A 24,028-nucleotide genomic window follows, 5' to 3' on the forward strand; every position below is an offset into this window, starting at 1 on the left:
TGGAACAAACTGTGGTGGGATTGTCCTGTGACAGAGGTCTAGGGCCTCAATCTGTCCTTTGCCAAAGACTTTAAGACTCTACGTGCTTCCCTAGCTGATTTGTTGTGGGTTATACTTAAATCCACATTAAAATCTCCCCAGAAAAACATGCAGGTCTGTGTGTTCTCAGGTGTCTTCTCATTCTTGCTGCATTTCACCGTTGTCTTCTCCCACTGCTCTCCTGTACTCTTAGCCTTAGACTCATTAAAGTGTGTTTGTGCCCCAACTACATGAGCTGTTAAACTTGCAGGAAATGTGAGGACTAAATCTATATAAAGGAAAATGTAATGTTTTATTTATATTTCATCATCAAACAGAGTATTATATACATGTTTGGTTATCATACATTAATTTGGCCTTTGTTGATCCATCAGCTACCAGAGATGGTGAGGTGACAAACCTTTCAGAGGTTACCTCAGAAGTGTTTCTGTTTCTCAGTTTGGATTTAAGTATCAAACCCACTTGCAAAGCTCTTTATAAATCAGACACAAATAGTTTTGATGCATTTGAAGGAAATAAATTTCACAGCAGTACTTACTTTGTAATAGAGAAATTGCAGTATTCTAAGGAAAGAAAATATTCTTCCTAAGGCAATATATGTAAAATTAATAATAATAATAATAATAATAATAGGATGATGATTATGCCAGGATGACACCTTGTACAGAAAAAATCTTTCACTGTAATGTTCAGACTTCAAATAATTGAAAAAAGGGCAAGATATCACCAGAAGTACTAGACTCACTGGAAAAAAAATAGTTTTGTGTTTGTTTTGCTTTTTTTTCCTATTCCAATAAGTCAAGTTCTATTTTCCTTTTCTGTACTCTAAGGGATGTAAGTGCAACTCACTTGGCACCTCTGTGGATTTAACAGAGGGGAACTGAGAGCAGAATGAGACCAAATATCTGTGTAAGTATTGACAGTTTTAAATAACAACTAAGGGTTTATGGCAGCAGTATGGTTTTGAAAAAGTGGTTGCAGAAATAATCCAACAGTCCCCAGGACACAAACAAGGACAAATATCCAGAGAAACAGCCTGTCCACTACCATGGCAACATACTTCCAATCTTCAATGACCTGGAAGAAAAAGCCAATTAAAGATATTAGCAATTTGTCATATTCTTTTGGTCTTCCTCGTGCTAGTGCTGAGTTTCTGTTTATGAAAATAAAAGGAAACAAATCTCAAGGTTCAGGGAATAAACTGACTTTAGGCTTGGTAAGGGATTTTTTTCCTACAACCCTTCTGAGCAGTGGAGAAAAATACAGTAAATCTTTTTTAGCGTTCTTGGATACATCAGATACTGAGTGTGGCTGCCTGGTGTGGTACCAGCCCCAAAGGACCCACAGTATAATCCAATTAGGGAATTATTTTTCTTTAATTTTAGTTTGTAAATGCTATTAATCTCAGTGAGCAAAAATAGATGGTGTTTACTGCTGTTAAGGTTAGCTTCAGAGTTCTTTTCTTATCAGCAGTCATCTTATTCATGGGGTTTAATGCATATTAATACTATTGCTTTTATTAAAATCCCTTTTTGCCTTGCATATGTTGTCTGTAAAAGTCATGGCCTTAGATTCTGTCTCAGACTGAAGTGACTAATTGGGCTATTATTGTAAAGGGGAAATATATCAATTTTCATTTGCATCTCAGGAATAATTTTTCCTCTCTCATTGATTCTAGTTACAGATGGGATGTCCTCACATCAGTGACTTTATCATCCTTGTCAGTTGAATCATGTCTGATATTAGAATATTACATATTTTTCCTTCAGTGCACACTTTTAATTCCCACCACTGCTAATGGGAATTGAATACTTCTGCAGCCAGACCATGTACATGAGCAGTTGTTATCAGACCATTGTGATGAGGGAAGGAAGCAGAGAATAAAGTTATGAATCTAGAAAAATTATGTAAAATATCAGAGGACCCTATGTGAAAAGCATTACGTGGATTTTAAATATATAAAATGCTCTTGAAAATTGTTCTCACTATCAAGTTAAAGCTTTGTAGATCATTTAGTGTGCAACACATTCCTGCAAGAATTTCTGAGCTATTAGAAGACCTTTTCCTACACTATGAAGTCGGCTTCTGTTCAGTCAGCTTCAGTGTTTACAAGCTCATGTCTAATGTTAATAGCTGAACTTCTTTATTTATATTGACAGTAATTTCAGTTAATAGAAAACATGAACTACTCAGCAGCATGCTCCTCTAGGGACTTCTGCAAGATCAGAAACCAGACTTTATTTAATCTGCTTGGCTGAGGGAGGGGAAGCACAACAGGAATAGAGAACCTGGAGTCTCACTGGGGTGTGGGTTAGAGAGGGGACAATGGTAGGTATGAGGATGATTTTTCCCAACCGTGAGTGCTTGTCTAAAAAAAACCCCTATGTTTTCCAAGCATTATTCACAGAGTGTTTATATCAGCTCAATTGTGCTAGCTAGTGGCCTGTGAGTAGGGCGGGGGAATAGAGCAGCAGCAGCACTGCTTAAATAAAGTACTTCTCCTAACCAGTAATTAATCTGGTTTAACTCAAATGAAAGAAGTGTCAGCTCTGCTGAGGTTTTTAATCCTACCCATTGTGTTTGCCATATACAGACAGTTGTCTTAGCCCAGAAAGGCTGTCTGCAAAGGCCTTCTACCAATTTTACTAAATCCTCCTGTGGTGCTCAGTTAGGTAAATAAATGCTTGAGCTGCAGGTACATTGTTTCTGGTTAACTTGGCCTGGCCACGGGTCGAATCACAGTCTTACTGATTCACAGTGGTGAAAAATATTCTATTTCTAACCTGGAACTGAATATTGTTTTCTTCCCCTGCCAATCACCACTTGAATGTGACAACAAAGCTTTTTAGAGTGTTTCATGACTTACTGGGCAATCAGCAAACTCCTTTTGTAGAAATAGCCATGTTATTTATCAGGTGAGTGTTTGCAGTTACCAAATTGCTGTTCATTAAGTTCTTTTAATGGCATAAATTATTTCCTCTTATGAGCTATACCTAGAATCTCTCTAAAATTTGACAATAGGTCAAATATGCTTTCTGAGGAATAGCATGTTACAGAGGAGGGCAGGAGATGAAGTTTGGAAGGACAGGGATTTCTCAGTTTTACTTACACTCTGGTCGTTGTCATCGCTTTTCATGTGCTCTGCTATAAAACTGACTCCATCAATTGCTTCTTGCACTTCCGGAGAAAATTTTGCACCTGTTCTTAACCTAAAATCTCGATGACTGCTGACATTGTCAAGTGTCTCAGAGACTTTCATATCATATCTTTTGGCAGAGGCTGTATTCAAAAAATAGGTAGAGTTCTTGTAGAAGTCAGATGGCTCCATACAAGGATTCTCTGCTTTTGTCTTTTTGCAGTTGCACGGCTTCTGCCGGGGAGAATTATTTTCTGGGCGCTTCATGAACAGATAGGCTGGGAGTCTTTCAAGGAAAACCAGCTTTACCCAGGGGGGCATAGTGTGAGTACTTGGAGATCTGTGGTGGACATTGAGCACACAGACACTGGTAACTATTGAGAAGGTCACCAGCACCATTGTAAACATGAGATACTTCCCAATCAGTGGAACATCTAGAGATGTTGGAGGGACAATTTTGGAGATCAGCAGCAAGAACACAGTCAAGGCAAGCAACACAGATATGCATAAGGTCATTTTTTCACCACAGTCTGAAGGCAAGTAGAATACCAGGATGGCTAAGGATGTAATTAGCACACAGGGAATGATAAGATTAATGGTATAAAAAAGTGGTTTCCTTTTAATAATGAAATCGTATGTCACATCAACATAATTGGGGTCCAGAGGATTTACAGTCCTTCTTCCTGGGAGTGCTACAATGTCCCACTCTCCACTTGGCGTGAAGTCGTCCATGCTTGCCATGGAAGTCTTAAGCACCATATCAATTTCTGTGTGGTCATATGTCCAGGATCGGAACTTCAGTGTGCAGTTTTGTTGGTCAAATGGGAAATGCTTCACCTCAATCTTGCAGGCACTCTTGTAAATGGCTGGTGGCAACCAGCGAATGCTTCCATTGTTCTTTACAATGGCATTTGTGTACAGTGAGACTTCGTATGTGCCATCCGCACTAAGGAGAGGAGAGAAGAGAAGGGAGAGAAGGTGATAAAATATTAGGAGGAAAAATACAGTTGAAAACAGAAAAGGTTTGATATTCTTGGTGTTGTGGGCCTCAGTTGGTCCAAGAATCAAAGTTTAGTAATATTTTTGTTTTGAAATCCATGTTGTAGAGAGCTATGACTTGATAGGGAGATCAATGTATGCATTTCTCCCAGTCAGAGAGTTGATTTTTGGTCCAATACTTAGAGAAAAAAAATTATAAAATTATTATTAAAAACCAAATACACACCTCTGTTTCATCAATGTGTTTTGTAACTGTTTGCTCAAGTAATTAAAGCTTACTACATCTCTGAAGGCTGAGCAAGAGTGAGATCGTCCCATGTGAAAATGGAGGTACCTTTGATCTGGAACACAGCCACTGCTAAGAACACAGAGCAACACTCCTAAATGACTTGGACAAGGAAATAAGGATGAGCAGCATTAGTTAGAAATGCAGGGAGAGTGTAGGCAGAGGAAATGTAATTATATTGGTTATAATTTATTGCATCACTCCAGTTAATGTTTACTTATTACAAAACCAGAACAGACAAGCCACAGCATTCTTAGTGCCCACAAATAATCTTGGCTTTGTATCTCTTCCAACTGCTGAGCTTCCACCAAGGGAGTCTTCTACATTGTGATGGGCCCTTTAACTCAGGGAGAAGATCATTATCAGTCAATAGTATCTTCTCCTGCTCAATATTCTGGTCAAACAAGGTGGGGCTGTTTAAGCCAGTAAGTATCCTGTGGTAGTATTCTTGTTTGTTGACAAGACGTAGTGGAAAATAGTTATTTCAGTGCTAAGGGTGATTTTTTTTCTAAGCAGGGAAATCCTACAAATATCTAAAGCTTGGCACATGTGCCTGAATCAGTTAGGTTTGGCTCTAGAAAGGGCTCACCTGGGTGAAGCAATGAGTCCCTGGCACTGAGATGAGATCTTTGGAGCTAATTCATGCAGACAGTGAAACAACCAGATGGAGAAGTGAGTGGCTACATCCACTAATAGGGGTTGTTAGTTCATTGCAATAAAACAGCTATTTTTTTGAGAAATTAATTGTATCTTAGTTCTCACATATCTGTGCTCCCTGAGTTAGCTTTGCCATCGTGCAATACCATGTGCTGGGCAGACTCCTGGGCTGGGAATATGTGGGTTCTAGTGCTGGCTGCCCTGTCTCAGTTGTGGGAAAAGGCTGGGCTGCAGTCTCAGAGCCCTCTGCACAGACCACAGACAGAGCTGTGCACGTGGGGATCTGCTTTGTGTTTTCCTGAGCAGCTTGAACTGACTGATGCCTGTGAAACTCTGCTCCAGCAGCAGTAAATGACATGGAGCTGTCCTTTAGCTAAAATTTAATTGAAGCTTTGTACTAACATAGAAATCAACACGGTGGGGCTTGTTCCTGTACATTTAAGAAACCTTTTGAAACTATTTCTGTTCTTACAAACCATTAAATGGTATTACTTGGCCAGTAGCAAAAAGAAGCAGAGGGCAGAGGCACAATTTACCAGAACAAGCTTAGAGCAGGCAGAGTACATCCTAATCCACTGACTGAATTATTTTGTGACTAATACACTAGTTTTAAAGGTGCATCAAATCTGATTTCCAGTAGTATGATTCCAAGGACTTAACTCAGTTGTATATAAACTTCCTGAGCTTCCCATCTGTATATGTTCATAAATCATCATGTGTTCATGAATTCATTGGTTTTCAAAGTATCATAAAAGTATAAATTTTGATAATTTTTCAAAAGAACCCTGTTTATCATCCACTTCAAGGTTTTGCCAGAGACTTAAACCAAAGCGAAACAAGATTGTCAGTTAGCATTTATTTGTTTGAAAGAGGAACTGAGGTATGATCTGTCATCAAGTTTTTATTTTTCTCAGTACTATAAAGCAACGTGGTCAAGTGTTGACAGATTTATTATGTATTCATATAATGGATTTTTTCAATGCTTTATGAAAATAGAATATAATTTGGCTTTCTGCATGAATATGACCTCTTGGAGTTATGGTATGTGTGAACTTTGTAACAGATTTATGTCCTGGGGTCTGTGGTAGAAAAAGGAGTGGGGAAAGGAGACAAAACTCTTATCTCAGACCCTAAGATGTCTGATAGGATTCCAGATGTCTTCTTGCAACTGCAGTTATACCTACAATCCATTCTTTCCATACAGTCTATTTTCATATAAATCTGTCTCAGTTGTGAGCCTTGTCATGGATCCTCTGCTGTAACCATTCACACTGCAGACATCTTCCAGCTCTACCAGAATTTCTTTAACCAGAGCACTGATTTTACTAAAACTATCTTTGAGCCCAGTAGCCCAGTCAGATACACTTGAAACTATCTAAAAGATACAAAATTCAGTTTTAAAATTTTACCAGACCTACTTCATTGTTTCTGATGCTTGTACCTTGGTTAAAATTTTGTTCATTGTCTGCATAAACTATACCCATTTTACTTACTTATTGTAAAGCACAATGTCTGGCAACCAGATGTGTTTTGCAGGTATTCTCAGCTTATTTATTCCTTCATAGTCAGAGGGCTTCCAAGCCAGCCGATAATCAATCCACTCCTAAGAGAAGAATTGTACAGTAGTGATGGGAGTGTCCTGACCAGCACTAACAAAACAATCATTTGATGAAGTGAAAGCAGTCGCATTTGTGGTTTGCAAGAGCCGTTTCTCTGTGGGTTTGTTACCTGGTTCAGCCAGACGTTTGTAGTCATGATCTGCTCCCGTTCATTCTGCAGGGAAAAACAGAGACAAAAATTGGCCTCTAAAATGTTTTACTTTATTGCAGTAATAAGATTTATTCAGTGGGTTTTTGAACATGATTTTGTCTAGTGTAGTTCAAGACAGACATTTCTCTGAGGAAGATGGCCAGTCTTGTACACATACTGATGACAAATAGTAATCCCATAAATGTAGAATTCCTAATGCCTTTTAATAAGAACAGTTATGGGAAGAGTGAGTATGATTCTTGCCAGGCTTGATTTCCTCCCCCCACCCCACTTCTCCACCTTTGATTTGAAACAGAAGGGACATTTGACCATTAAGGAGGCCTACAGGAGGTTGTGTGAGGTTGGTGTAAGGTTTGCCATGTAATCTTTCAGCTGGCAGGCTCTGCTTCATGAACTACTGTCTCTGGACAGCAGTCCAGAAGAGAAACCTCCCTGCAGAAGATCTGTCAGGAGTATTTCTGCGGGAAAATGAGTTAATTCTCTGATCCTGAAGATGCTTAAGATTGTTAGAGCCTACAAGATGCCTAATTTTGTGTTCTGCTTGAAGAGTGAGGCTATAGAGGGATAGGGGCTGAGCTGTGCTATTCTCGATCCCTGCCCATTCATCTACCTTTTCTAGGCTGTTGATCACTGGGGCCTCTAGGGCAAGACGTCTCCCTTTTTATGCCCAGAATCTGCAGTCTGGGGGGGACACTGTGCTCGTGGTGGTAGTGCAGGACGTAGGGAGGCATGTCTGTGTCCAGGTGGAGTTCCCCAGGAGAGAGAGAGCACTTGAACTCGAGTCATCTGGTATACATGGCATTAAATCCTGTATGTATATGTATATACATCCATGTGTATCTATATATATTATATCCAGTCTGCATGTGTGTATGAAACCTCAATTGTTTGTACAGTTTCCCTTTCATTCCATCCAAAGTCTCTCTCATTTCCTCTTGAATTTCAGAGCATAAATTCTCTATGTCTCTAAAAGTTTGCAGCAGTCCAGTCACTAGCCCTTACACAAAATCTGACAGGGAGGCAGTCATCTGTATCTTCTTTGTCATCCAGGGAGTGACTTGAAAGCCCCAGTGGAGAAAATTATTCCTGCTTACGTGCTGGCTCTCGTTCCCATTGCTGTTGTTAACCTCTCCTAGCAATGATGTGTTTATACCTTGGAATAACTGTCAAACATATGCTAATCTTGTGGGTGAAAATGTCTTTCAGACCCATTGAAATAATTTTATTGAATATGAGGAGTTGCTTACATGAGGATTGTTTTAACCATGTTAACCTATTCCAGCCAGAACTAATGTGTGTTTTTCTTTACAACATTCCACTGTTCTTTGTTGATATGCCTGATATGTCATGTGATTTGAATCTGGCTTTGTAGCTTATTTTCAGGCCATTGAACCACGTCAGAAGAAAATGGATTAGCATTCCACTGATGGTGGATGGAGTGCACATTGCTGGTCTGCACAGTCCAGGATAGGTCCTGACCTGGGATAACTTAGAGTAGCTGTACTGAAATCAGTGGAATGATTTTGAATTTTAGCTAGATGGAATTTTATTGGATGAAGATATGGTCCTGTCCTTCAATGTTAGGCATAGACTGATTTCCCTGTTGTAGCTCCATTGTGAGGTATAAAACCAGTAAATTGCATGTATGGGCTCTGCCTATTAATAGTATTACACAAATGAGAAACGAACAGAGATGTAGCAATACTAATATCACTTTTACTTAGAGTGCTGTGCAGGCAGTATTGAATTTAAAGGCATAGCCTAATTTTAACTTACCACACTGATGAGCTGTGCCAGGGAAACCTGCAGTTCTATAGATACCAGCTGGGAGGAGTTGACAGCTGGTCGAATTAACTTATTGTATCTGTCAGGACTCAGTAGGTGGTTCATTAGTTTTTCTTCAGCATCTGCTGCTATGCTTCCTGTAAAGCATCACAAAACAGGATTATGGAAGGGAGACTAAAGTGACATGGTGTAGGGATCACAGAATATCTGTGCATCAGATCATCTTTGGGAAATAATGACAGCTTTTGATTTTCTAAAGACTGTAGGCTTGTGTGAACAGGAGGATATGCTGCTTGCACCAATATCTGCTCTGCTGAAGTTGACTGTCTTTCACAGAGCACAGATGAAAGCAGATCAATCAGAACCCTTTGGGGGCTTTTTGCAATAAAATGTGAAACTAAAATTTATAGATACTTTTGGGATTACACTTAGAAACTGGGAGCAAACCACCCTCTTAATAGCAAGTGAAGAATTATTCTATGATCCAAAGGCAGGGGGTCCAGCTGTGACTTCTCTCTTTAGTGCCGTAGGAGAAAGAGTTGCAGGTACACATACAAATTTAAAGACTCTGATTTATGTAGAGAAAACCAGGGGATAAGCTGTAGGAGTCATAAAGGATTTTTTAATGACTGAGGACTCTCTGGTAGCTAGTGATGTTTCTGTTTCAAAATTTGAAAACCTAAGTCAGTATGTTAGCCTTATTTTATGTGGAAGTAAAACCTGATTTGTGGCCTAGCACAAATACTGTAAATCTTTGATTGCCAAAGCTGGAGTCCAGTGACTACAAAATATAGTATCTACAGGTTACTATCAAACAAGCCTGATCATTCCCCATGGAGCAGAACAGCTTCTGGCACAACCCCAGGGTAGTTCATTTTGTTCTCATGTTCTTTGTGTGCTTTTTAAAGTCATCCCAGTGGACTTTTCAAACCACTGTTGACCACCTGATAATACTGATGAGCAAGGTCCCGGTAACATCCTGCCAACAGAACTGACCCAGAGACATTGTGCTGTGTGTCGGGCAGTTCTGTGTTGTGATGCTGATGAAATTACAGTGTTAGTGAAAGCAGGTTCCAATGCAATTGATAGAATGATTCTTCTGTAGAAAAGGTCACCTAATTCAGCTCACCTAATTCAACTCTAGATATTGCAGAAATGAGGGTAGTGTCCTTACAGCATACTTGCTTCATTACTTCCCAGAGCAGTTCCACACAGTAAAAAAACATTGGCCATGCAAGTATTTTAAATTTGTGGTGCATTAATTTATTCTGGGTTTTTTTTATGTTGTAGCATATGCATGAAATCTGGGGAAAGGCAGACATCAAAAGGCCAGGATCAAATAAGCAGCCAAAGTTTGTGGAAGGTGCCAAGTTTCCTTGTGAACTGGGCTGTAAGCTGCTAGCTGAACAAGTCTCTCTTGAAACCTGAAATTCTTCTGAATCCAACTCAGGTTAAAGAATTACCCTAAGACCTTCTTGTTTCTGATCCAGTGAGAAAGTGGAGTGAGGTAAGAGGAAAGATTATCAAACAGAGATTTCACATCTAAGAACAACTTTTACTCAAGCTCTGTGGAAAGGTTGAGGTAAACACCAGGCCTGATTTAATTCTTGTAAGACCAGGATGTGCTGTGGCCTGGTAGCCCAATTTTTTTCACAATTACTGAATATAACATTGTTCTTCAGAATAGGCTTTTCAAATACTTTCCAAGGCATTTGGGAAAACAAATTAGGATGAATGTATCTGTGTTTGTTGGGTCAGTGTGTTTTTAGATTCACACTTGCTTTATACCTCCCTGCAAGTCATTATAAAAGCCCTATACCGTGTGATATTTTAATATTACATTTGTTCTCAATGCAAGGTGCCTAATCAAAAGCTTATCAAGCCAGAGCTGTGCTGAGTCTTGCTAAGCTTCAGATTCTGGGGTGGTTTTTTGTGTATAGCAATCAAGGAAAAGCTAAATTTGATACTGTGAAGTGGGCCACATTCTAGGAATGAATCTTTTTGTGGTTATAAGGATAGGTTAGAAGTCCTGTGGTAGTTAAAGAGAGAACCCTGGTTGAAGTTATTTTATTATGTGGTTTGGTGGAGTTTTCTGTTGGGTTTGTTTGTAGTAGTTTTTTAGTAGACATTCCCACTGTTGCATATATAAGATGGCTATAATTCTAATATAAATAAATTGTCAGTTGGTTTGTTTCATTTAGTGGTCACTGAATGCTGTTAGCAAAGATGGTAAGTTCTTGTTTGAATTGTTAACTGTATTTTCACTGCGCTGCTACCTTTGTCTGTGAATATTCCAGCACAGAGAGTATTTGCTAAACAGGGAGTAAGAAGTCGGAACTGCAGAATATTTGCAGAAAGCTAATTCTGGATTTGTAATTAGTTTTTACTCTGAAACCCATGTTTAGCAATCACAGTCGTCTGGTCTGCAAATCGAAACATACTGTGGGGTCTGCATGTCTGATGAGAACAGCTCAGAGTTCCAAGTGCTTTTATAAACTTTATGCAGATTAATGACAAGCCATGACTTTAATTATAAGAAGTATTTATTCAACAATGAATCCGTTTGAGAAATTATTACCTGTTCTTAGTGAAGGCATTCCTTCACTAGGGATAATCCTTTAAAAAACTGCCATTCCATCCCAGCCTTCGTAACTTAATAATCAGAAATAAAGCTCAAAGGGGCCACTCTGTCACCTCACTCAGAAGCCTGTATCATACACCACTAGATGTCAGCCCTGCACTGCCTTAAAACTTGTTAAAACCAATCTCTGTAAATACTGGGGAAAAATGAGTGATTCTTGTATAATTTTTATAGTCTACTTTCCATTAACAATCTGCATATAAATCAGATGGCACCTAATGAGAACAAAATTACCAGGCATCCAGTTTCATCTTTACATGCACTGTGTGTCAGTTGCCAGGCCTTTGAAACTTCTCTTTTTCCTCTCAGAGTTGGAAGAAATGAAGAGCAGTTTCCCCCACAAACTGTTTTTTTATCAAATAGCAGTAATCAGTAATAGCAGAGATGTTGCAGAGGGTAGACTGATGCTTTTAGACAAATGATTTTTACAACAATGATCAAGCAGTCCTAATTTGGGGGTGGAGTATTTTTGTGTATGGAAAGCAGTAATAAATAAAGCCCATCGGGGTGGATCCTGAGCTGGGGGAATTATTTTAGCTTCACTGAACATGCTACACATCTGCTCCTTGAAAAAGAGAGCAATTGCCACATAACTTGCAGTACACATTCCTCAGTAAGTTTGTTTTCTCTGTGGGAGTATAAGCATTAAAAAAAAAATTGCACCAAGATGCTTCCAATTCCACAGCAGAAGAAACTAAACCACAGATTTCATTCACTCCCCTGTGGAGACTTTCCTTTTTACATAGTCTAATTTAAATACATAAAATGAAATAACTAGACATGCTGCCTTATGCTGTTTGTTTTCAGTGTAATGACAAATTTGTTAAGAGCGATTCCCACAGAAAAGAATAAGGAGCAATGCTGAGAGATACAGGCAAGTCCACTGTTATCACTGTCTACATTTCAAAATTTAACATAAGGCATATTTTCTGTGTTTCCCTTAATTTAGTTATTGTGATAAGCGTTGAAAGAGTATTTGTTTAGAAGTAACATTGGAGCATGTGTTATCATTTTAGTTCTTTACTCTCTCACAAATAAGTGACATACCAAATTCCCATCTGTAATTAGCAAAGAGCAAATGAGAAGCAGCAATGAAACAGTCCCGTTATCTTCTCTGAATTTACTTCATGATGTTGTTAATTCTCAACATACTCTCAAGCAAAAAGATTTTCATAACTTTTTAGAACAACACATGCTGATTTGGAATGCTTATTTTTCCAATGGAACTAGCAGTGAATTTATTGTATTTTAAAGACTTAATTTTTACATTGCAATTAATGCAAATAAAAAAGGAAATACTCAGGAGTTTAGAAGTGTATAATTTAAAAATCTAAAGTGGGCCTTCACTCTTCTTTTGTTACAAAGCAGATGTTTTTTAAAGTTCCCTTTCAGAGACTGAAGAAACAAAACAAGTGTGAGATAATAATGGGAAATATGTGATAATGGGATATGTGTGATCTTGTCTTGGTTCAATTTCAGCCAGTTTCTCTCAGAACACTTCAGTGGAGCCTCTCCATGGGAAGAAGCTCCCATGGTAAATGCACTATTTCATGCTGCTGTCAGGCTGTTCATGTTGGCTAAAACATATCCAAGAAATCCTGACAGACTGAAGGAAATGTTCCTGAAGTACGTTTGCTTTTTGTAGCATATATTTACATGTGACAACTTAATTTAAACTGTTTACACTCTAATTAAAAAAATTAGGAAGTATGAACTTTGCAAAATATAGGAACTTGAGCAAATAATGGTGGAGGGATGAGATCTGTCTTATTTTATGGATCACGTCATGGTTCATTTTTTCACCTTCAGCACAATATCTGCTTTTCCTATCACAGATGATCCTGGGAGCATCTAAAGGGATATTATTTAGTGATTATCACTGTCATCTCCTACAGTTATGTAATTTTATATCCAACTTAACTGTCTGTCCCTATCCATTGTATTGCATTTGCTGATATCAAACAAGCTCAAAACAACACTAAAATAATCAATTTTATACATCCTCTTAAAGTCAGCAACCTCCTGAGGTGATGGTTACAAATTGTCTGCGAGCTCATGTCACTGTCCTACCTCCTACCCCCAAAAGCTCTCACTGTTCTGAAACTGTATGTGAAAGAAAAGGTCACTTACCGTTCAGACAAAAGGAGCCCACTACAAAGAGAACGAGGGTGTACATTTTCCTCCTGGCAGTAACAAGGAGAGGTGGATTACTGTTCTTCAGCTTAGACAGCTGGCAATAGGCTCTGTTTTCAGGGATGCACAGGGAAGAGATGTAAAAGCAAACCTGAATCTTGGAGGTATGAAATGCCTGGAAAGAGACAGACAGTAGGACCTGACAGAAGCGTTCTGCAAAGTGGAATTTTCGTGAGCATAGTGGTCCCTCCCCCTTTGCAGCTGTTTAAAGAGCTTTGCAAAGAGGAAGAGCAAATAAGAAGAGGGAACATAATGTGATAATGTTGAAAAAGAGGAAATGAAAGAGCAAGCTAAGGGACATGATGTGCGAGAGACAACTGCTTAATTCTTGCTACTAGATAACATTTAAAAAGCTTTCTGATTAATGAGTGCAATGGGTGGGAATAGCTGTGTGGGAAGAGCTGGTTATAATTTCGTGCCATAAAACCTCTTAGTGTCAGTAAATTATAGCCCCAGCAGAGGGTTATTTTCTGTGTCAAGAGAGAAAGTTTATTACCTACTGCCAACCCTTTTGCACTCCAAGGCCCACACATGTGATCTCTTTAAACTAGAGCTCCAAAAAATTTTTGGGAGCACCAAGAGAGGAACAGAAAATTTGTTGTCATTAGCATCTGATAGGATTTTTTAAAGAAAACTAAAGCAATCTGTGGTGAAGTAGCAGATGGATAAAGACACTCCAGAGGAGCATTAGAGAAATTCTATGGAATTCATCTTTTAGTGCTGAAGGGTTTAGCAGAGTGTGGAGTGTCATGTGTTTTGGGACTTGCCATGGGAAGATTTGTGTAGAAGGAAGGGGGAAGATCTTATGTGCCCTTTGCAAGCACTGTAGGACAGGCTGAAGTCCATGGATAGAAAAAAAACCAAACCAACTTTGATCCCCTGTAACTTCTAAACTTTTCTACATATACATGTAATCAATTTTGTTTAGAGCTGCATTTATTGTATTTAGTGCTATGCAAATGTCTCAGATGATAAAAAGTTCTGTGGACTGTGTAGTGGAATTGATAGCTGATGACTTCTGTGTACTCAAAAAAAATTTGCAGCACACTGTTGCCTTACTGTTAAACATACCAACATGAATGTGCTGGGTTTGCTGCAGATTGTAATTGGTAAGTTGAGCCTGGTATCAGAGGTCACCTGTGCAAGTTACTGCCTGTTATTTTCAGTCTTTTTTTCCACTTTCATCACTCCTTTTTCTCCCTTATTCACTATCCATTAGCTAGAATTGGTTTAAATTGGGACTGTTTAGTCTGGAGAAGGCTCTGGGGAGACCTTACTGTGGCCTTTGAGTACTTAAAGGGGCTTATAAGAAAGATAAGGACAGCTGTTTTAATAGGACAAGGGGAAATGTTTTCAAACTAAAAGAGGTGGATTCAGTCTAGATATAAGGAATAACATTTTTATAATGAGGATGTTGAAACACTGGAACTGGTTGCCCAGAGAAGTGGTAGATGGTAGAGGCCCCATCCAAGGAAACAGTCAGATTGGATGGGGTTCTGAGCAACTTGGTCTAGTTGAAGATGTCCCTGCTCATTGCAGGGTTGAGTTGGACTAGATGACCTTTAAAGGTCCCTTCCAACTGAAATTATTCTATGATTCTAAATAGTGTGGGACCTGAGGGGCATTGTGAATGGTTTCAGTAAGACAAACAGAACGGTCACGGTGGGGAAATCTACTTGACTTAAAATACCAGTGCAGTCCTAGTGAATACCTGTAAATAGCCCAACTGCATGAAAATATAACACCATTTCTCTGGTTTTCTCATGTTTAATCGACAGCATGTAGAAAAGAGACCTTGGAAAATTGTTCCCTTGCAACGGTCAGAAATCCTAGGTGGTGTGTCCCAAGTAAAGTCTTTATTCTGAGCCTTCCACTTTGTGCTTCTCACGACAGTGTGCTTGTCATGTACCTTGTCAGAGGCTTGTACATCAGAGACCTTGCTACACTCTTGAGCCTGCTGGGCAAGATTGTCTCTCATAATGTACAGGGAATTGCTCTCACAGAGCTGAGCCTTCAGTTAATAAGGATGTGTTTGAGGAAAGTACCAGTGTGCTGGGGAAGAAAGACTGCATCTGTTTCTCAGCTGATACTTTCTGATATGTGACCTATTTCTCCCCAAAGGCAAATCTTCCATCTGCCAACTCAGGCTCTGTGCTTTTGTGGTGGTTGTAGAAGGAACAGATGTATGGCCCCTGAAGTCACTGTGCTTGTATCATCTATGCTACTTGGTGCTTGAGAGCTGAGTAGCAGCTCAGGGTATAACAAAACAGGCTGGGATTGCTTCATCAAAGCAGTGGCCCCTCACAGAGCCAAAGGGTCACAGACCATGTACTGATTGCTCTGGTTATCCTGCTGAAGCTGAGGTGGGAGGGAGGAATTACCACAGCTGGTTTTCATATTCCTTCCTTTGCTATCCACTTGTGTTCATTCATTGTGACACAGCACTCAAGGTCTTCCTTCATCACTTGTGCACTGCACCTGTTTTCCCCACAGTGATGCTGCAGGGATCTTCTTTAAGGGATGTTCTTAAAGCTGAGGTCCCGAAATGAAAAGCCTTTTTAGCAGACATTAGCATATGTGATATTGTGGATTTGCATGTTAATGCACTGTGAAAGCGTGGGAATGGCATGGCAGAGAGCCATTCACTGAACTGGCTGGGGGTTGTTACTGGTACTATCATGCTTTGCATGCCTTAGGGTATTAGAGATCTCAGATGCATGAGGAATGCAAGATGTTCAAGTGTCCAGGGAAACTGGCAGTCCCCTTCTGTGGATTTATTATGGTGATTTCCATCTCCTGTCTGCATTAGGAAAGAACCAGTCAGAAATGCTGGAGCTTTCAAAGTGGAAGTAACCTGGTGTATAGCCAGCTTCCTTAATGACACAAGTACTGGTACAGGGAGTTTGCTGCAAAAGTAAACGCTTCTGGGTGGAAGGGCACAGTTAGTTTCCAGTAGTTGTGATGCTGAAATGATGTTTCAGAACACATAGGACTGACTTACTGTTGCACTAACAGAACAGCTGTCCCTTTCTGATTGAAAATTGCTACAGAAAATGTCAACTAATGGCAATTTCTTTTTCCTAGCCCCTTATAGACGTGAAGTTAATGACATCTACCAAAGTCCTGGCTCGTGTCATCAGCAGCAAGGCTTACATAGCTTTCTGATTGGTTGAAAATGGAACTTCTTACAGGTAACTTCTGCAAATACCCAGAGGGCCCTGCAGGTAAAATCCTGGCTTTCCCTACTGACCACTACCTAGATGAGCTCATTAGAACAGCTGTGCTGGAGCTAACGTCTTGCATTCTTGGAATTTTTTTTCTTACAAGTGCACTAACAGTCCTATTAGAGACATGTGATGCCTCAGTCATTCTGGTGCTAATGTTTTTTGGGTTAAATTGTATTGCTGCAGCTTCATTTCACAGTGCTGTAGTGTAGCCCGATTTAAAATCTGCAAGGCAAAACAAAACTGTGGCACTGTAGTTCCAATAACTGTCAGCTGGATGAGCTCACAACTGTTAGTAGAAATTAATGGGAAGGGCAGGGGTATGTGGAACATCTAGTCTGTTGTAATCTAAAGCTTTGGAATTTAGTAAGCTTTTTTTGGATTAGTAGATGCTTTATACAGGAGAACTAGTTTTCATCCAGAGGCTTACTCTACAGGGATGGACTGTGTCTATGTGGGTAATCATATCATAAAGTCTGTTTCCTCCAGCATTCCTGTAGATGATTCGCCTTCCCAGATGGGTTCTAACCAATTTGTACAGGTATTTGTAATAAGCTGTCTTCAGGCAAGGCAAAACATCATCAAGCTTTTGCAAATGGCAGTGCAAAACAGCTGTGGATGCTACCAAATCAGGTAAATAACACTCCTTTAGGGTTTCAAATGATGATACTGTATGTTATCCCATCAGAATCTGCTCCAAAGCCCCAAAATGTTCCAGAGAATTGCCACTCATAGCACTGGGACAATGTTAATAACAGTAATGACTCTGTAGCGATGGATGAGAGCTTTCATTGTTAAAATATGAATTACTATGGATAAATGAAAAGCCACCTTTCTGCTCTGGAATATGCCTGATGGCAGACCAAATCACTCCTGGAAAAACAGTGCTTTTGTTTCCTGGTTAATTTTGGAAGTTGTCACCATGTGCTTTGTGAGTTACAGGTGTGTTGTGTTTGTAGAGTACTTACACAATAATATTAAAGCCTCTAACAGTCAGTGATTACCTTCAACATCTTTAACCTTCAAAGTGCACAAGTGTAATGAGTCCAGAGAGCTCTCTAAAGCAGTGCAGAAGCAGCAGCTGGACATGCTGATGCTGTTTTGGAGCTGATATTTTTATTAGTCTCTTTTGCTTCCTCTTATGTGCTTTGAGATTTGTTGAGTGCCCAATATATGACTGGCAAACAGTCATGCATTCTTTGAAAACATTGTAAATGAAGCTGTAGCCTTTCTTGCAATGCCTGTATTTTGCATGAAGTTAATAATAAGGGGCTAAGTATATGCACATCCTTGGCAATACCAGTGTGTTCTATATGCAGCATAAGCATTTTTGTGTGCTCTTACTTTCTGAAGTAAAAACTCTAAATGTAGATTCCAGGAGTAGGAAACAATTTCTTAAGTTTATGTGTCTTGCTACATTATTCTGACTAAGAAACTGTGCTTCTTTACTTGCCGAATCGCTGTAATTGTTGTGCAGTTTCCAGTTTTGGTGGAAAGTAAAGGTCTATTTGTAAATTTTTAGTATTCACAGTGTTTTCTAGATTCAGTAGAATTTCCCGTTTTAATCCTCATCACTTTCTTTATTACCAAACAGAGCCTAAGAGTCAGTTACTAAGGATTTATTTCCAGCATTTTTCAGTATTTACACCTTTCTACTGAAATACGTGAAAAGTCCTGTAGTGAAAACCTACAGCAAAAAGCTTTTTACCATGGGTGTCAAAAATTTTAATGCATATAATAACGTTGCTGTGAAATAAAACATCATTATCCCAAGAGTAAAGAATAAGCAGCCTGTTATAAGGCAAATGCACAGTCAACTATGCAGATTGAAATTTTAATACCATTTACTACCATGTTTTCTGCAGTAATTGGTAAGCTAATGAGAAAAGCTCTACTGTCTACCAAAAGTAGATGCTATGAATAAATCAAACATGATCTTTTCAAGCTTTTTTGGAATTTAATGTTGCAGGGCCAGACCTGCAGATCCTGCTCAGACTGTAGGGTGATGTGAGTTTTATCCATGAGGTTGGCAAACTTTGTACTGGACAGACTGGTATTAGAAGGGTCACTTTTTTGGCAGTAAAATGATTTTGCTTCTCAAGATGCCTCTCTATACTACAGGATGCTAATAGCAATAGATAAGTACATACCTGGTCATCTGGAAAACCCAGCAGTGCTGTGGTGCAGAACACATTCACTGCAAAATTGTGAAAAGTTTTACTTGAATTCTAACCATTGCTCTTCAGTGAGACAGACCTGGCCACTGCTACCTCCTTCCTTGCTTTCACTGTGTTGGGCCCATGCCAGGGTAGTAATGGTTCTTTTGTACACTGGGCTTTTAGGATGAGACATTGGCGTTTGTGGATTAATCTCCTGTTACTAAGATCACTTGTGTGCCAGAAAAATAAATAAACTCACAACTGTTTGTGGCACAGTCCAAAGGTTTTTCTCTTGCACCCAAGATGGAGGGAATCATAACTTCTGTATCTGCACATCCCTTCAAATGGAGAAGCAGGAGAAGAGTGAAGGACAACTGTACTGTTTGAGGTTAACCTTTTTATTTGGAACTGCTACTTTTCAAAATGAGAAAAATGAAAAAGTGCACTGAAAAAAGAGGGCTTTAGGATACAAGACTGAGAACCCAAATACATGGGCTTTGTTCTCAGCTCTACCGGTGAGTCTCTGGGGCTGTATTTAGATAAGTACCATCCTTGCTCATTTTCCCCAGGTGTAAAGCAAAGATAAGGATTTGCAAAGAATTAACTAATGTTTGTAGAGGGCTTGGATGGCACGGAATGAAAAAGAATCATGAAAACACAAGGAAGCCATTTAGTACTTTGGCTTTCACACTTCTACTACCAAAGAGGCTTTTGCTTTCCTTAACAAGCAAATGAAATGATTCCTAGGCTTGTCTGTCATGAAGTGAATTTGATCTCTCTAAACTGATTAATTAAACATGTTAAATGTAAAGAAATGTGGCCAGGACAGATTAGCAGGGCATGTGATTCTGTAAATATGGGAAGGCACTATGCATAAAATCTTCAATATGAGGGACTTTCCTCAAGGTCATTTACAAGTGTTTGGGTACAAGTCAGATTGTTCCTGCTGCACTGCAGAGAGGGATGGAACTGAAAACACAGGTGGAAAAGGTCTCACAGGTGGAGGGGCAGGTACAGCCTTAATTCTTGCCTAGAGAGAGGCTCCAAAATTAATACTTTAAATTTAGGGCTTTTATACCTTCTTAGCTTGGGAAGTAGCAGGCACTGGGAGACTTGGAACCCAGAGGTCTGATACCAGAGCAAATAGCTGGGAGACGGAGCTCCAGGTTGGATGCAGGGGGCAGGGCTGAAGTGGAAGTCTAAGTGGGATCTTTCTTAGTTCTGTCCACAGCCAGATACAGGACGGGGGCGAGTGGCAGCAGGGGCTGGCAGCAGGGAGTGCTGCAGTCACCTTGATGGCGAGCACAGAGCTGGCAAAAGGACGGCAGCCCTGGGAAGGAAGGCTTTCATACCAATGCATGGTCACCAAATGATCCATAGCCAGTCTACTGGATCTGCTGCTACTGAACCTGGGCTCCCTACTCGTGCTCTGCATTTGGGTTTGAGAGGGCATTGATTACTCTCCATGTGACCAGCCGGGCCCCAGGTTGTGTGTGAAAGCAGCAGCTGTGCCTGTTCCTAACAATGCTTGGGAGTCTCCTTGTCATGGCCTGGCCGTGCTAGACGTGTAGAAGCAGGAACAGCAGATGGCAACCAAGAGCTTGGCTGCTGGTGTACACACGGCAGTAATGGAAGCGTAATAAAGGGATATTATGCAGGGTAATAAAGCAATTCCCAGGTCTTGAATTTGAAAGTTCAGTATTTCTATCTCAAGTAACAAAAAAATTTTATAGAGTCATATGTCTGACAACCTGTTGGGGTTTTACTGCCTGCAAACTTTGCCATGTATAGAACTTGTGAACCTGTCATGTAACCTCTAGCATTTCCTCTGCCCTTCCTTCAACTTTGATATACTAAGAAAAATTTAAAGAATAGGAAACCATTTAGAAAACACTCTAATTGTATATTCATTGTTTTTCCAAGCTGAAAATAGAGTTCCTTAGTTTGCTAGATAACAATCCAATTACACATCAATATACATTTAATGGAGAGATATGAGTATCTAAAGACAGGCACTTCTATTTGAGGAGGGGTTTTGGTAACTTAGAGCAAGAATCTAAACTGAATTTAGATTTTTAAGTCTGTGAAACTTTTGAAGCTCCATCAGCGTCCCAAATTAAGTTGGTTTGTTTTTTTTTTTTTTGCCTTGCCCATCATACCACAGCAGAATTTGTTATTTCCAAGTCAAAGGAAGCACTTCTTTCTGTCTCCTCAGATTTGGCTTTTGTAAGTTTCTCTAATGCCTCTGGTTCTATCATCTGCACTGTGTGAAAGCAGTAATTTGTGCTGACATCATCTAACTGCCCTGAAGAAAAAATATGTTGCATATCACCAAGGAAAGGGAGAAATTTATATATAATTTAGGGCAATAATGGGTTTTAATTCACAAAGCCTTATAGTGTCTCACATACTGACAGATTCTACTATCATTAGCAACGTCTTGGGATTCTGTTGTGTGGATTTAATCAGTTATGACTGAAAGGAAATCATTAATAGGGCCTCAGTTTTCTAACCACTTATGGGGTTTATTATCCTTTGTGGCAGTTGTGCTTATGAGAACTCAGGAAATGTTTATTTTTCCAAGCAAGGAAACCCCCACAAATGCTTGATATTTTGGGGGTTGGTGGTAGTGAGGTGCTGATGCTGAATAACAGGCTGGGTCCTCCTCCCCAGCAGCAAACTCCTGTGACAGCCCAGACTGATGGATGGACATTTGGTGGTTATTTGTAGTTCTTAACCTGCCAGGGCTGTGCTCATGGCCCTGCCTTCAGCACACAACGTGCCATGCAGGCAGCTGCAGTGCCCAAAGGGGGCACACCTACTCTCTATTTCCAGCCCGTGGTGCCCCTGAGCCACACAGAGCTCACCGGGGGAGCTCTACCCAGCAGCATCTGTGACCTGATCTTTACCCTCCAAGTGCACCTCATTGCTTCTGTGTTTTTTCCCAGTGGATGGACATCATGTTATATGACATACAAGGCAGTATATTGCCTATAGTTTAAGAAACTATGTTTCTGTTTTAAGAGATGAGGTATCTGATTGAGTAGCAAAATATTTGATTCAGCAGGTAATAGATCTGACTCACAGGGTCGTTTATTTGTTTCCTAAGTAGTACACATAAAGTGATTAACAAAGCATCTGGCTTACTACATGTTCTGGTTTGCTTTTTTTTTTTTATCCTGTATAATTAACTTATGTATGTCTGTGTGATTCCTCTCTAGCAGTCCATAAAATCTCTGTCAAACTGGGTTTGTGATATGTTTATGCCAGTGTGTGGTCAAAAACAATAATGGCCTTGTTGTCACATAAAACTCAACAGCAGTCACTCTGAATGTGGCCATGAGCTAAATATAAACATGGGATACATTTGCTTGTCAGTAAAGGTGGTGTATTTTTAGAATTCAACTGGAACCTTACAATTTCTTATATGTTATTGAGAAGCTTCAGAGACTACTGTGTCTTCCATAGCCAAAAACCTATTTTGAGTTCTACCCAGTGCAATCTGTATTCCATCTGCTCCTTATTTATGGCAGTCTGAAGCATGCCAGCATGCAAGGGAACAAAAGCCATCCTGTTTTGACTAGGCTAGAACTGTGTCTGTGATATTCTTGTTACAGTCCCATTTGAGGCAGTAGGAGTAATTGATTTAGTGGGACTGGCACAAAACCAGATAGATCAGGTCAGATAAACACTGAACTAATTGTGTAAGGATTTTTCTTGCTGAAAATGTTTTAATAAATATTTTGTGTTGTCATAATTCCGACCAAAATGCCTGATTTTGAGTAAGTTGTAAATATTAGAGGCACTGAACTGGAGATACCCTGAGGTGAACTGCTTCTAGTCTCTGATTGCCACTGATTTCCTTTCCCAGAGTTTTAAAAATAATCACATTCCTCTTTTTAAAATTCTTTTGGTTTAAGTGGCCACTTACCACTGGAGCAGGAAGATGATTGGTTTGAAGCATGTGCCCTCATTTGAAACTCAGAGCTAGGCTGGATATTTCTGCCTGCCCCTATCTTGTCTCTGACAGATGTGTCCTGACTTCTTATGATTTATCTCACTCTTTTCTGCCTAAATACTATTTTGTTGAGGTTCCAATTAGTTCTAAGAGCAATTAATTTTTGTAACAGCTGTCAGTGAGGAGTTATTTTTCACTTGAAGAGAACTGCTGAATGTGAGAATCTGAGAGAAAGGTGAATCCTTTGTCATTGGAGCTGTGAGATTTGTCCAAAGGAGGATACTCCTCCTCCCAGCCTTCCTGGTGACCTGAGTTCCTTTAACCCTGCACTTTAAGAAGATGATGTCCCTGACGCTGCTGTCATTGAAAGACAGAGATAAAGCAGTCTTAGACTGTGACATGAACGGGGTTGGAAATCAAGGTGTTGGAAAACAGCTTCTTCAGAGATCAGTTACGCTGGCTGAGAAAGGGGGACAAACTGCTCAGAGAGCTTATAATGCTTGATTTCTTTATAAAGGCTAAATGTGTTGGAACAAAGAATTTTAAAGTGCTGTTTGTTAAAGATTTATCATCATCCCTTAGTATATGGGAATGGCTAATAAAGAGGCCAAAGGCCTTTCATAGTGTCTTTAGCAACCTCAAGGCAAGCTAACCTTGATAAAGTGTCACTCCACGATTCAAAAACTTCTCTTTCAGATGAATCCCTTGGGTTTTGCCTAATTCTCACAAGAATCCACTTATCATCAAACTGTCTTGTGTTTCTCTGAGCCTAGTGGTTCTTTCTGGCTTTGGGCCACTGGGATCAGGGAGACTGCAGAAAGTGAGTGACTGTCACAGGAGAGCAGAAATGAGTGGATTGTGAAGATACAAATATCTGTGCTGGGAATGAAATTGGATTTTCAAGCTAGCAGAACTTCCCCACTGCTCTCAAAGCAGATCTGTAGGGGCTTATTAGCCGGACCTGAGGAGGAGAGAGAGAGGCACTGTTCATTAATGCACAAGGCTTTCAAGAGGTGGCTTTGGGAAACTCATGTTGTATGGAACAGCTCTCTGCTAACAGAGGAATCAGAGGAATTGTTCCAGACTTTCTGTGACCAGCTGGGTCTCCTGGTAAAGTTTCAGAGAAAGGTGGTCACGAGGGAGCACAGAATATTTGCATGTCATGCATTAGCTTTTTTTTC

At 39.8% G+C, this 24,028-nt stretch overlaps 1 protein-coding gene across 1 annotated transcript; it reads right to left on the minus strand.

Moving 5' to 3' along the window:
- Nucleotides 1–975: 975 nt before the first annotated feature.
- On the minus strand, nt 976–13,547 carry CHRNB4 (cholinergic receptor nicotinic beta 4 subunit; the record flags this gene model as incomplete). The annotated part of the gene is made up of 6 exons (XM_082290938.1): nt 13,444–13,547; nt 8,664–8,809; nt 6,846–6,890; nt 6,611–6,720; nt 3,149–4,121; nt 976–1,116 (listed from the first exon to the last, which is right to left on the minus strand). Exons 1-6 carry the CDS (start codon nt 13,487–13,489, stop codon nt 976–978), a joined length of 1,461 nt encoding a protein of 486 aa, XP_082147064.1. The 5' UTR covers nt 13,490–13,547.
- Between the last annotated feature and the right edge of the window lie 10,481 nt (nt 13,548–24,028).

This window comes from Coloeus monedula (assembly GCF_965178545.1).
Source record: "Coloeus monedula genome assembly, chromosome: 14".
Taxonomy (NCBI): domain Eukaryota; kingdom Metazoa; phylum Chordata; class Aves; order Passeriformes; family Corvidae; genus Coloeus; species Coloeus monedula.